Here is a 13,351-nt window from a genome sequence, read left to right on the forward strand (position 1 = left end):
AAGAAGTGACATGCTACTTCTTTTAAACCGCAGCGTTTCCGCCACGGATTTTCCGCAAAGTGTGCACAGCATTTTTTTTTCTCATTGATTTACACTGTACTGTAAATCAATTGCGGATCTGCAGCATTTCTGCACCTCAAAAAACGCTGCGGATCCACAGAGAATCCGCAACGTGTGCACATACCCTTAGGGTATGGCCAAATGCGAACTCAACTTCAGGAAAATGGCCGCCGCGATCTCCATCTGCGCACGCGCGGCATCCCGCGGCCATTTTCCTGAAGCCCCGGGCAGCAGAGCGCTCCATCTGCGCACGCGCGGCCACAGGAAGATGGCCACGCCCACCGATAAACCGCTCAATAGCGCAGATCGCGCTCTTTTTCATCACCAAATGCAGTGGATTCGCCAGTTGGGCATGCGCACACCACTATGCCACCAACGTACAGATGAGCAGGATCTGGGGGAGAAACAGTGTTGTCACCACGCCCATATGACAAGACCAGCGTGAGTGACAGCCCAAAACGGCGACTTTACAAAGGTATTTGGGCAGCATAGGTGGGTAATAAAGGCACACAAAAGACACTAATGTAACGCCCAGCTCTGCCCCTATTTAACGCTATTTTTATCTCATCTTCAAAAAACGGGGTGACAGGTTCCCTTTAAAGCGCCAAAACATAAAAAATGATGTAAATGAGGAATTGCTGTAATCATACTAACCCGAAGAATAAAATTGCCGTATCAATTTTAGCACATATGGAATGGTATAAACGACCCCCTAAAAAAAATGAATTAATGAATTGCTGGTTTTGTTTATTTTGCCTCCCAAAACTCAGAATAGAAAGCGATCAAAAAATGTAATGTACATGAAAGTGGTACCAATAAAAACGTCAACTCGTCCTGCAAAAAGCGAGACCTCACATGACTCTGTCGGTCGAAGTATGAAAAAATTATAGCTCTCAAAATATGGACTGTCTTTTAGTGTGTGACAGCAGCCAAACATAAAAACCCGCTATAACATCTCTTTCACATGTCCTGATATTTCCAGTACCGGAGATGTCAGTGTCCATGTGTGTAATACTTGCGGCACATGTGTGGCATGCATGTGCCGCATCAGTGCCACAAGGACGGGCGCCAGGGAAGAAGCGTTACAGTAAGCGCTGTTCCCCGGTGCCGATTGCTGAACACAGCTCTCATCATTATCCCCTGCTCTGCCGAAGATCAGCGCAAGCAGGGGAGAATGATGAGAGTTACATTTAAGTAATAAAAGACACAGCAGGCGGCGGCTGATAGGACTATTACTCTCATCAACATACCCCTGCTGCTGCTAATAACAGTGACAGCAGGAGCGGCAGATGGGAGTATTCATCTGCTGCTCTTGCGGATGAACTGCGATCAGATTCCCGCAGCTCCTCAGCTCACAGTGCTAGCGGGGATCTCACGGAAGTCACCACAGCTCAGCCCGGCTTGGAACGGAGCTCAGTGACTGGAGGTAACCTCTATGACATCACCCCCGGTCAATGATGCTCCGCTCCCCAGCAGCTCATTCACCAGTGATTTTCAGCCAGGACGGTGGCATCTTAGCACCGTCCAGTTTGAAAACTGTATATCCTCCAGATATGGACTACGGCATGGGACACAACGACGGACAGGTATGGGTATATTGTTGTTTTTTTATTTTACTTTTTTTTACAGGAGATCGAGGACTTTGCTTGGATTAGGCGTTGCAGTAAGTCTGGTTTAATTAAGAATAATAAAAGGAGTGTGTCATTTTTTCTAAATAGACTTTATTCTGGCTGTGTCTTTATTTAACATTACAACTATAGGATTAGTAATGGATAGGCGTCTAATAGATGCTTCTCCATTACTAAGCCGTGGACATGATGTAACCTGTGACCTCAACCCCACAACTATTACCCTACTTGCCACCGCTACAGGGCAAGTGGGAAAAGCCAGGCAAAGCGTCAGAATTAGCTCATCTAATAGATGTGCCTTTTCTGGGCAGCTGCAGACTGCTATTTTTAGGCTGGGGTGTCAATATCCATGGCCCCTTACCAGCCTGAGAATACCAGCCACCAGCTGTGATCTTTAGCAAGGCTGGTTGTCAAAAATGGGGGGGACTCACGCCATTTGTTAAAAATATTTATTTAAATAATAGAAAATATAGTGTGGGGACCCCTCTATTCTTGATATCCAACCTTGCTGAAGCTGACAGCAGAGGGTTGCAGCCCCCAGCTGTGAGTTTTGTCTGGCTGGTTATCAAAAATAGGGGGTTACCGACACCATTTTTTTAAATTACCGTATTTATTTGCAGCGCAGGAGCAGCAGATGAATACTCCCATCTGCCGCTCCTGCTGTCACTGTTATTAGCAGCAGGGGTAGGCTGATGGAAGTAATAGTCCCATCAGCCGCCGCCTGTTGTCTCTTTTATTACTTAAATGTAACTCTCATCATTCTCCTCTGCTCGCGCTGATCACCGGCAGGGCAGGGAAGAATGTGGAGAGCCATGTTCAGCACCCGGCGCCAGAGAACAGCGCTATCTGTAACAATTCTTCCCTGGCGCTGATGCTTGTCACATGGACGACATCCATTGCTTGTTATGTGTATGCACATGCGCAGGACGTTTTATGGCCTGTGCTGACATAAAAAAATGGACATGTCAGCGGGTTTTGCCCATGGACACACGGTCCATGGAAACGCACTGACGTACACAGACCCATTCACTTGAATAGGCAAATAGCGCGCTGTTCCTCCCGAGTCTCCCTGCTTGGCTACATAGCACTGTACAGCCACATATGGGGTATTGCCATGTTCAGTTGAAATTGTGTAACAAATTTTGAAAATGTAAAATCTTTGGGTAAAACAAAATCTTTGTGGTAAAAATGTAGTTATTTTGTCCTCACTGCCTAGTGGTATAAAATTCTGTGACACACTCATGGTGTCAATATGATCACTGCAGCCCTAGATTAATTCATTGGGAGGTGTAGTTCATGAAATGGGGTCACATATGGGGGGTTCTGCTGTTTTGGTACCTCATAGGCTCTCCCAGTGGGTCATGGCACCTGCAAACAATAACAGTAAAATCTGGCGCTCCTTCCCTTCTGAGCTCTGCCATGCACCCAAACAGTGGTTTATCCCCACATATGGGATATCGGTGTACTCAAGACAAATTGCACAATAACTTTTGGGGTCCAACATCTTCTGTTACCCTTGGGAAAATAAAAAATTGGGGGCAAAAAGATCATTTTTGTGAAAAAAATATTTTTTATTTTTACAGCTTTACGTTATAAACTTCTGTGGAGCACTTAGGGGATCAAAGTGCTCACCACACATCTAGATAAGTTCCTTAGGGGGTCTAGTTTCCAAAATAGTGTCACTTGTCAGGAGTTTCCACTGTCTAGGCACATCAGGGGCTCTCTAAACGCAACATGGCATCCGATCTCAATTCCAGCCAATTTTGCAAGTCAAAAGACGCTCCTTCCCTTCCGAGCTCTGCCATGCACACAAACAGTGGTTTACCTGCACATATGGGGTATCTGTGTACACAGGACAAATTGCACAACAACTTTTGAGGTCCAATTTCTCCCTTTACCCGTGGTAAAATAAAAAAAAGTTGAATATAAAGTAGATTTTTTGTGAAAAAAGGTAAATGTTCAATATTTTTTTTAAATATTCCAAAAATTCCTGTTAAGCACCTGAAATGTTAATAAACTTCTTGAATGTGGTTTTGAGCACCCTGAGGGGTGCAGTTTTTAGAATGGTGTAACTTTTTGGTGTTTTCTATCGTACAGACTCCTCAAAATGACTTCAAATGTGATGTGATTCCTAAAAAAAGTGGTGTTATAAAAATGAGAAATCGCTGTCTAACTTTTAACCCTTATAACTTCCTAATAAAAAAAATTTTGGTTCCAAAATTGTGCTGATGTAAAGTAGACATGTGGGAAATGTTACTTGTTAAGTATTTTGTGTGACATACCTCTGTGAAATTGTCAAAATTTTCCAAATTTTCCACAAATAAACACAAGTCATATCAAAGACATTTTACCACTATCATTAAGTACAATATGTCCCGAGAATGCAGTCTCAGAATCACCAGGATCCATGGAAGCATTCCAGAGTTATTACCTCATAAAGGGACATTGATCAGAATTGTAAAAATTTTTCTTGTCAATAACATGCAAACCACCCTTGGGGATAAAAGGGTTACATGTGAACACTCCTGGTTGGGTGTCCAGCTGTTGGATTGGGTGAAGTGGGAGACCTGTCGGTCCCTATTATACTATTTCTACTGTGGTGAAATTGATGCCACTTTGGTAGTGTCTGGCACTAATTTTTGAAAATGTGTAGACTACTGGTTGAGTCTCCTTCATGCATGTTGCCTGTAGCAGTAGGCCTCCAAGACTGTCTGGCCTCCACTTCCTTGGACTCAACTACCCGTGTTACTATCCTTACGTTTTTATGACAATGGTAGTCTACAAAACTGATATTTGTGCCCCCTGAGTGTGGCTCAGCATGAAAGCAGGTAGAGGTGTTGCATGTGGTATCAGGGTCCTAACAAAAGAGGTCTACACTGATCCCTCACCCACCTCATCGTACTGTGACGTTCAATTGAAAGATGTACACTTGATACGGAATACACAGTGGAACCTGCTCAGCGGAAACATCGGTCTCAGCGTCTGGCTCAGCCTGATACTGTGCGGATGGTTACTGCTGCCTTTCCAGGCTCAGCCATTGTAGCCAGTACTGGTCAGCGGCGAGCAGACATCTCTGGGACTAAGTCCTGCTTTTCCCCTTCTGAGCATGCCCAAGGCAAGACCTCTCATTGGAGGTCAGGGGTCACATGCTCAGGTACTGCAGCAGCTCCCATTGGTCCTCTAGGAAGGTCCTGAAGTTGCTCAGGTACTGTGGCAGCTCCCATTGGTCCTCTAGGAAGGTCCTGAAGTTGCTGCAGCTATAAAAGGTTAGCATGGCCGCACGGCCATGCGCTAGGATCATCTTATGTCATGAGCTTTTGCTATTCAGTGGTCTTGTCTGCTTGTGGTCCGGGTCCGGCTGAAATAAGCCACTAGAATAACGGCACCTTCGGTGAGGAGTTTTGTATGGTGAATTCAGGGTTGGCGTAAAGCCATTAGAATTCTGGCTCCACTAGAGAAGTGTTTGTGTGCTTGCTACTTCCTGACCACTGATTGCTTTTGCTCTGTTAGGCAGCTGTGTTCACCTGTGACGCTAACAGGGCACAGCGTTTTTCCTTCTGTGCGACTCTGTGAAGTAACAGAGTTCGCTTATATCGCCATATTGTGCCAACATTTGCTAGCAGCAGGCTTGTCTCCTGCACGGTGGATCCCGGGCTGCGAACGCACCAATAATTATATCTAAATATACTCTGTGTGTTCCGCCAGCCCTAACACACCCCTTTAAATTTTTCACTCTTTGTTTCATTGCAGCCATTTGGTAAATTCAAAAAAGTTTATTTTTTTTTCACATTAATGTACACTCTGCACCCCAACTTGACTGAAAAAACAAATGTAGTAATTTTTTCAAATTTAATAAAAAGAAAAACTGACATATCATATGGTCATAAGTATTCAGACCCTTTGCTCAGACACTCATATTTAAGTCACATGCTGTCCATTTCCTTGTGATCCTCCTTGAGATGGTTCTACACCTTTATTGGAGTCCAGCTGTGTTTAATTTATCTGATAGTGAGTCGCCCGCCATGGCTGTGGGGTACTCGGTACCGGGTCCGGTGTTCACAGGGGGATGTCACGGTGGCTGTGACCCAGTCCGTCTCCCTGCGCGCCAATGTAAAAGGGAATGGTCTTTAATGGGAATAAAGTTTATGTTCATGATGCCACCTGTGGTATTCGGTCAGGGTGAGCGACGCTGCTTTAAGGGTTCAACTGGGGTGATGTTATGGCAGCTAGATGGTATACCTTCCCACAGGTGAAGTATATCCCCAGGGCTTCCCAGTGTGTAGATGGTAGAATGGTGAGAGGTGTAGTAAGGAACGAGGACACAGGTTTGCAGTCTTTTTACCTCTTTACTGAAGACTTCAGCAGCCAGGGCACTGGATCACAGGGCAGGTACGGTCCGGCTGGTTCGCAGTCAAGTCCAGAGTTCCCTTATCCAGGTGGAAAGTAAAAGCCTTCCTTTGCGCTGTAGTGATGTAGTCCCTTACTTCTAGAAGCTTCACATAAGGTCCTCACAGATGTTATCTCTCTCTCTGTCCCCCATATAGGATAGGACAAAACCCGTTTGACTGGTGACTTGAGCCTGTTTATAGGGTCTCTTAGATCAGTGTTCCCCAACTCCAGTCCTCAAGGCCCACCAACAGATCATGTTTTCAGGATTTCCTTTGTATTGCACAGGTGATGCAATTATCACCTGGGCAAGACTAAGGAAATCCTGAAAACATGATCTGTTGGTGGGCCTTGAGGACTGGAGTTGGGGACCCCTGTCTTAGATGACCCGGCTCTGTGGGGTGTTACCGTGCCTCCTGGGTCTAGGTGCGGACAGGTAACGTGCAATTAGCTGTCTTGCTGGTCTCTGATGTAAGGCATGGAGGTCCTCACAACCTCGGTGTTCCGGCCTCAGAAGGAGGCAGCCTGCTAGGAGCTGGTCCCCTTCTGGTATCCTCTCTGGTGCTCTGCTTTCCTGCACGCTCGCTACAATCAATTTTGCTTTCTAAAATGTCTCTTTCCGGGATCTGCAGCTCTGAGAGCATGCACAGCCCCGTAACCCTCCGTCCTCCTCAGACGGCTGTCTGGAACTTTCTCTGACTTTCCCTACAGACTACCAGTTATATATATGTATATATATATATCTATATATATAATTGTCTAAGGGTTTTTCCGTCTGTCTGTCTGTCCTGGAAATCCCGCGTCTCTGACTGGTCGAGGCCGCCAGGCCTCGACCAATCAGCGACGGGCACAGTATCAACGTAGGTCATAATGATTGCCATGGCGACGATGATGTCATAAAGGTTGCCTCGACCAATCAGCGATGGGCACAGTCTGCCGCGAATCACATACTACGGGGACAAGCATTTTCTAGAATACCCGATGCTTTAGAATCGGGCCACAGTCTAGTATATATATATATATATATATATATGTGTATATATATATATATATATATATATATATATATATATATGTATGTATGTATGTATGTATATATATATGTGTATATATGTATATATATATATATATATATATATATATATATATATGTATATATGTATATATATATATATGTATATATGTGTGTGTGTGTATATATATATATATATATATATATGTCACCTAGTAAATAGGATCAAAAGCTCCCCCCTGGTGGCCTGGAGTGTGAATGTGTTGCATGTTTGTGGTACCTGGTTATAGTTATCCTTTCTTGCCTCCAAACGTAGCATCACTCTCCCCATGAGGAAAGCGACATTACTGTGACGACCAGGACCCTGGGGCACCACACTAGGACTTGATTTGGAAAGGCACACATCTGTCTATATAAGACCACACAGCTCACAGTGCATGTCAGACCAAATGAGAATCATGAGGTCAAAGGAACTGGCCAAGGAGCTCAGATACAGAATTGTAGCAAGGCACAGATCTGGCTAAGGTTACAACAAAATTTATGCAGTACTCAAGGTTCCTAAAAGCACAGTGGCCTCCATAATCCTTAAATGGTAGAAGTTTAGGACCACCAGAAGTCTTCCTAGATCTGGCCATCCAGCCAAACTGAGCAATCGCTGGAGAAGAGCCTTGGTGAGAGAGAGGTAAAAAAGAACCCCATGATCACTGTGGCTGAGCTACAGAGATGCAGTAGGGAGATGGGAGAAAGTTCCACAAAGTCAACTATCACTGCAGCCCTCCACCAGTCAGACCTTTATGGCAGAGTGGCCCGACAGAAGCCTCTCCTCAGTGCAAGACTTCTGAAAGCCTGCATAGAATTTTTGCTAAAAAACACAGACTATGAGAAATAAAATTCCCTTTAAATTTGCGTGAAGTGCATCCCACATACATCTTAAAGCTGGGTGGTACAATGTTACCAATGGTGGTTGCTCATTTCACTACAATGTAACATCCCTGTTCCAAAAATTTAATATAGAATGGCATCCTCATACAAGATGGGTAAAAGTAGAAATAGTGGATGTAGTACAATCAAATTGAGGACTGTATTGTATGGATAACACGGGTTTAGTTGGATTACCATTATTTTGGTGCCTTTTTTTCATCAAATGTTTCCTGTTTTTAATTTTGACCATATCAGATGCTCTGTTTTAGTCCAACTAGGGTATCCCCTTTTTATGAATCTAGACGGTGAATCCCAATTTCTCTATTTAGGCTGGTTTTATTGCTGCAGTTTCTTTTTTCATCCTAGTGAAGTCTCCTACTGGGATAGCTTGGATAGTGTGTTGGGGATGACTGCTATTGGCATATAACATAGTAATACCCATAACTGGCTTCATTTAAGTTGCTGTATACATTATTTTATTAGGAATGACTGTTAGTTGTAAATCAAGAAAGGAAATTTGTGTTGCATGAGAAGTGAGTGTCAATTTTAGATTGTACTCATTTCCGCTAATGTATTTAATAAATCCAGTTATGGCAGATACAAAGCCCCACTATATGAAGAGGAGCTCGTCTATGTATGTGCCATACCATATCAATTGTGATGGAAAGATTGTAAGTGGAATACAGAAATTCCATCTTTCCAGAGTGACAACAAAATTGGCCAATGTGGGAGAATATTTAGCCCTAATTGACACGCCTTTACACTGAAAATGAGTAATCAAAGGTAAAAAAAAATTGTGTCATAAGGAAATAGATAAAAAATGTCTGCATTTCGATAACGAAAATTATAGGAATTTAATAACAACAGCATGTGGTAAAGATGTGTATAACAATATAACTTCACAACTAAGCCATGAAAATTCAGTAGGCCAAGTTTTGTTATTCAACATTTTAGAACTTTTTGCTGAGTCCTTAAAAAAAAACCAGGGTTTTTTGGACCAATGGCTGAAGGGCCGTGTCAAGTCCTTCACTTTGGTGTTCTGTTACTGAACCAATCCCAGATATGATGGATCTCATGAGAGGAGGGTTATTGGCTTTGTAGATTTTGGGGAGGGCATGTAGGATTGGCAAAACACACGGTTCTACTGAAAGGTATTCCACCTGTTTGTCATTGAGAATTTCCAATACAGAACATTTTTTTTAAGTATTCACAAACTGTCAAGCACACCTGTAAGGCTAAGGCCGGGTTCTCATTAGCGTTTCTGTGCACAGCGTATGATCTGCATGCATCCACTACTTTAGACTGTGCATGTCCAGAAAATGATGTCACCACCTCCACCATGTGGATAAAAAATGCAAACGCATGCCAAAATGCATTTAAGCACATGCAGCATTTTTGTTTGCGTCATGCGCAAGCGTAAGCATGCGTTTGTGCATGCAGATCATACGCTGCGCACAGAAACGCTAATGTGAACCTAGCCTAAGCGATCTACAAAAGAACCAGGGACTGGTAACTATTTGCAGAGGACACTGCATACTCTTTTAAACCCCCCAGTGCTCCCATATTGGTATATTCTTCTAATATTTCTATCGGCTTACATGACATATATAAGAGTATGAAGGAATTGTTCTCCTTTCTTGTATCCACTATTTAGTTACATTAAAAAAGATACACAAAACCTTACTTTTTCTTTAAAGTTATGACATGACATGGCTAATCTGCTCTAATGTGCTTTGCTCTGTATTAGAGTGCTTGTACATGCCAGAGAATGTATGACCTGAATCTACACAGAATATGGCTGTAATAGAGATGTGAAAATTTGAAAGGACGTAAGGGTTGAGCGACCTTTATTTTTTTAGGGTCGAGTCGGGTTTCGCGAAACCCGACTCCTAAAAGTCGAGTCGAGTGAAATCGGCCGACCACCGTGAAATGTCGGGGTTCGGCCAAAACACGAAACCCAATGAAGATTTTTTATTTATTATTGTTTTTGTTTTTTTTCTCTCCCCCTCTCTCCCCCTCTCTCCCCCTTCCCCCGGAACGGTAACACTGCTTTTACACATTTCAAATCGCTGCAAACATGCAAGCGAAAAAATGGCGATATTTGTGCACGCCCCCTGAGCCTATGTCATCACTCTGCCGCTCCTTCATTGGCTGCAAAAATGGCGCTAAAAGCGTCATATGAAACGCGACTTTGGCGCCAAGTTCGCGTCCCGCGTGGCCAACCCCACACAGGGATCGGATCGGGTTTCATGAGACGCCGACTTTGCCAAAAGTCGGCGACTTATGAAAATGAACGATCCGTTTCGCTCAACCCTAGACGTAACCTGTTGACCTAACACTATAATCTCAGTCCCTCTTTTATGGTCTATTGTCTTAGTCTGTCAATAATTGAATTGTATTACAGTTTGCATGAAAATGCTATAAAGTACTGTATATAATATTATAAATAGTAATATAAGTCAAATGAAAACTATTAAAATATGTTTTATTCTCAGCAGATGACTGTACCAGGAGCATAGAGAAACGTCAGATATTTTCAGATTTTGCAGAAAATAATCTTGGTATCACACTAGATACTTGTGAAGAACATGTCATTATACCAGATCCACCTCGGGACCTTCTCAGAAAAAATCTGTCTTCTGATCCTTTTCAACAGGTCCTTTCTTCTGCTTTAACAAAGACAAATATGAAAAACAAAAGGCAGAGAAGGACTGTTGAGCATGAAATAGCTGACATAGGGAAGAAACCATTTCGGGACCTTCTCAGAAAAAATCTGTCTTCTGATCCTTTTCAACAGGTCCTTTCTTCTGCTTCAACAAAGACAAATATGAAAAACAAAAGGCAGAGAAGGACTGTTGAGCATGAAATAGCTGACATAGGGAAGAAACCATTTCGGGACCTTCTCAGAAAAAATCTGTCTTCTGATCCTTTTCAACAGGTCCTTTCTTCTGCTTCAACAAAGACAAATATGAAAAACAAAAGGCAGAGAAGGACTGTTGAGCATGAAATAGCTGACAAAGGGAAGAAACCATTTTCCTGTTCAGAATGTGGGAAATGTTTTAATTGGAAAGGAAATCTTGTTACACATTTGAGAATTCATACAGGGGAGAAGCCATTTTCATGTTCAGAATGTGGAAAACATTTTGGTAATAAAGGCACACTTACAAATCATGAGAGAATTCACATAGTGGAGAGGGGGAAGAAGTCATTTTCATGTTCAGAATGTGGGAAACATTTTAACCGGAAAGAACAGCTTGTTAGACATCAGAGTTATCACACAGGAAAGAAGCAATTTTCTTGTTCAACATGTGGGAAATATTTTAATAGGAAAGGAAATCTTGTCACACATTTGAGAATTCATACAGGGGAGAAGCCATTTTCATGTTCAGAATGTGGAAAATGTTTTAATTGGAAAGGAAATCTTGTTACACATTTGAGAACTCATACAGGGGAGAAACCATTTTCATGTTCAGAATGTGGAAAACATTTTGGTAATAAAGGCACACTTACAAATCATGAGAGAATTCACATAGTGGAGAGGGGGAAGAAGTCATTCTCATGTTCAGAATGTGGGAAACATTTTAACAAGAAAGAACAGCTTGTTACACATCAGAGAATTCACACAGGAGAGAAGCCATTTTCTTGTTTAACATGTGGGAAATGTTTTACAGACAAGTCAAATCTTGCTTCACATCAGATAATTCACACAGGGGAGAAACCATATTCTTGTTCAGAATGTGGGAAATGTTTTAACAGAAAATTACAGCTATGTAGACATGAGAGAAGTCACACAAGGGAGAAGCCATATTCATGTTCAGAATGTGGGAAATGTTTTAATATGAAAGGAAATCTTGTTACACATCAGAAAACTCACACAAGACAGAAGCCGTTTTCATGTTTAAATTGTGGGAAAGTTTTCACTGAGAAAACAAATCTCATCAAACATCAAAAAATTCACACAGGATAGAAACCATTTTCATGTTCAAATTGTGGGAAATGTTTTACTCAGAAAATATATCTTGTATATAGATCAGAAAACTCGCACAATAAAGTATCAATTTTCTTTAATTGGTTTATTGACAAAATGTAAAAGAAAATCAAAAGTTATAGTAAAGTCTCCAAAAGAAAGCGAAACGATTTAGAAGAGTAAATGATTATTAAAAATGAGATGGAACGCAAACATCTGAGGGGCAAGACCAGGAAGCCATACCTAAAGATCAAAGAAATGTGGTGAAAGTTTTAACCAAGAGTGGGCATGTTTAAAGACTACAACTCGAAGAAGCAGAGCCAGAACAGATCAAGGAAAGATAGAAAGAGTACACGGAGCACCTCAACTAAAACAACTCAGTGATATGGGAAGAAATGGAGTCTGGACATTATAGAGAGTCGAAACATCTTTAAAGACAAAGTCGTTGCGGCTACAAAGCACCTGGATTTGACAATATTCTAATAGAGCTAATAAAGTGTTCTGAAGCTGCAACAAATAGACAACAATTAAATGGACACAATCGGTTTATTTCTATTCTGAAGAAAGATGCTACTTACTGTGAAAACGATCGGATTTGTGAGCTCATATCACATGCCAGAAAATAGTTCTGAAAATCATAAAAAGATGCAGCCTTACTTTTGACAAAGCTGCCAGAGGAACATACAGGATTCAGAAAAAGAGGAGGAACAAGAGATGTTATTTGCTAACATTAGATGGAAAAGGCCAAAGAATACAACCAAGAGATCTATTTTTGCTTCAACTGCAGCAAAGCCTTCAACTGTATTGGTTACCAGAAACTTTGGACACCATGAAGGATATGGGCTTTTCGAATCATGATTAGGAACATTTACATTTACTAAGAAGCAACACTGTGACACTGCATGGTTCAAAAGATAGTGAGACATTAGGCAAGGCAGCATTCTTTTACTATTTCTATTCCATTTATACACAGAAGCTATTTTCAGAAAGGCTGGACTTTCCAAAAAAGAAGGAATCCAAATTGCTAATCGATTAATCAACAATCTTAAATACGCAAATGATATCACATTGATAGCAACAAGTATACATGGAATGAAGGACTTACATTTTATCCCAAAGTGCGTACTCGCTTCACATTTTTGTAAATATATTATAATTTTTCATTTGACAACACTGAATTTATGACACTTTAAAACAGTGTAAAGTAGTCAGTGTACAGCTTCTATAACAGTATTAATTTAGTGTGAATTCTAAATAATTCAACATACAGCCATTAATGTCTAAACTGCTGGCAACATAAGTGACTACACCCTTAAGTGAAAATGGCTATATTGTGTCAATATTTTGTGTGGCCACCATCACCACAGCTGTCAGCAT

General features: G+C 41.7%; 1 protein-coding gene across 2 annotated transcripts in view; it reads left to right on the forward strand.

Annotated features, from left to right (window-relative positions):
- Nucleotides 1-12,503, forward strand: part of LOC143767238 (uncharacterized) — a 388,340-nt gene extending 375,837 nt beyond the window's left edge. For both annotated transcript variants that reach the window (XM_077255425.1, XM_077255426.1), the window contains exon 7: nt 10,506-12,503. In XM_077255425.1, the coding sequence (XP_077111540.1) occupies nt 10,506-11,974 (1,469 nt within the window). In that variant the 3' untranslated portion in view covers nt 11,975-12,503. The remainder of the gene's footprint in view (nt 1-10,505) is intronic.
- The last annotated feature ends 848 nt before the right edge of the window (nt 12,504-13,351 follow it).

The sequence above is a fragment of the Ranitomeya variabilis genome, chromosome 4, assembly GCF_051348905.1.
Source record: "Ranitomeya variabilis isolate aRanVar5 chromosome 4, aRanVar5.hap1, whole genome shotgun sequence".
In the NCBI taxonomy this organism is placed as follows: domain Eukaryota; kingdom Metazoa; phylum Chordata; class Amphibia; order Anura; family Dendrobatidae; genus Ranitomeya; species Ranitomeya variabilis.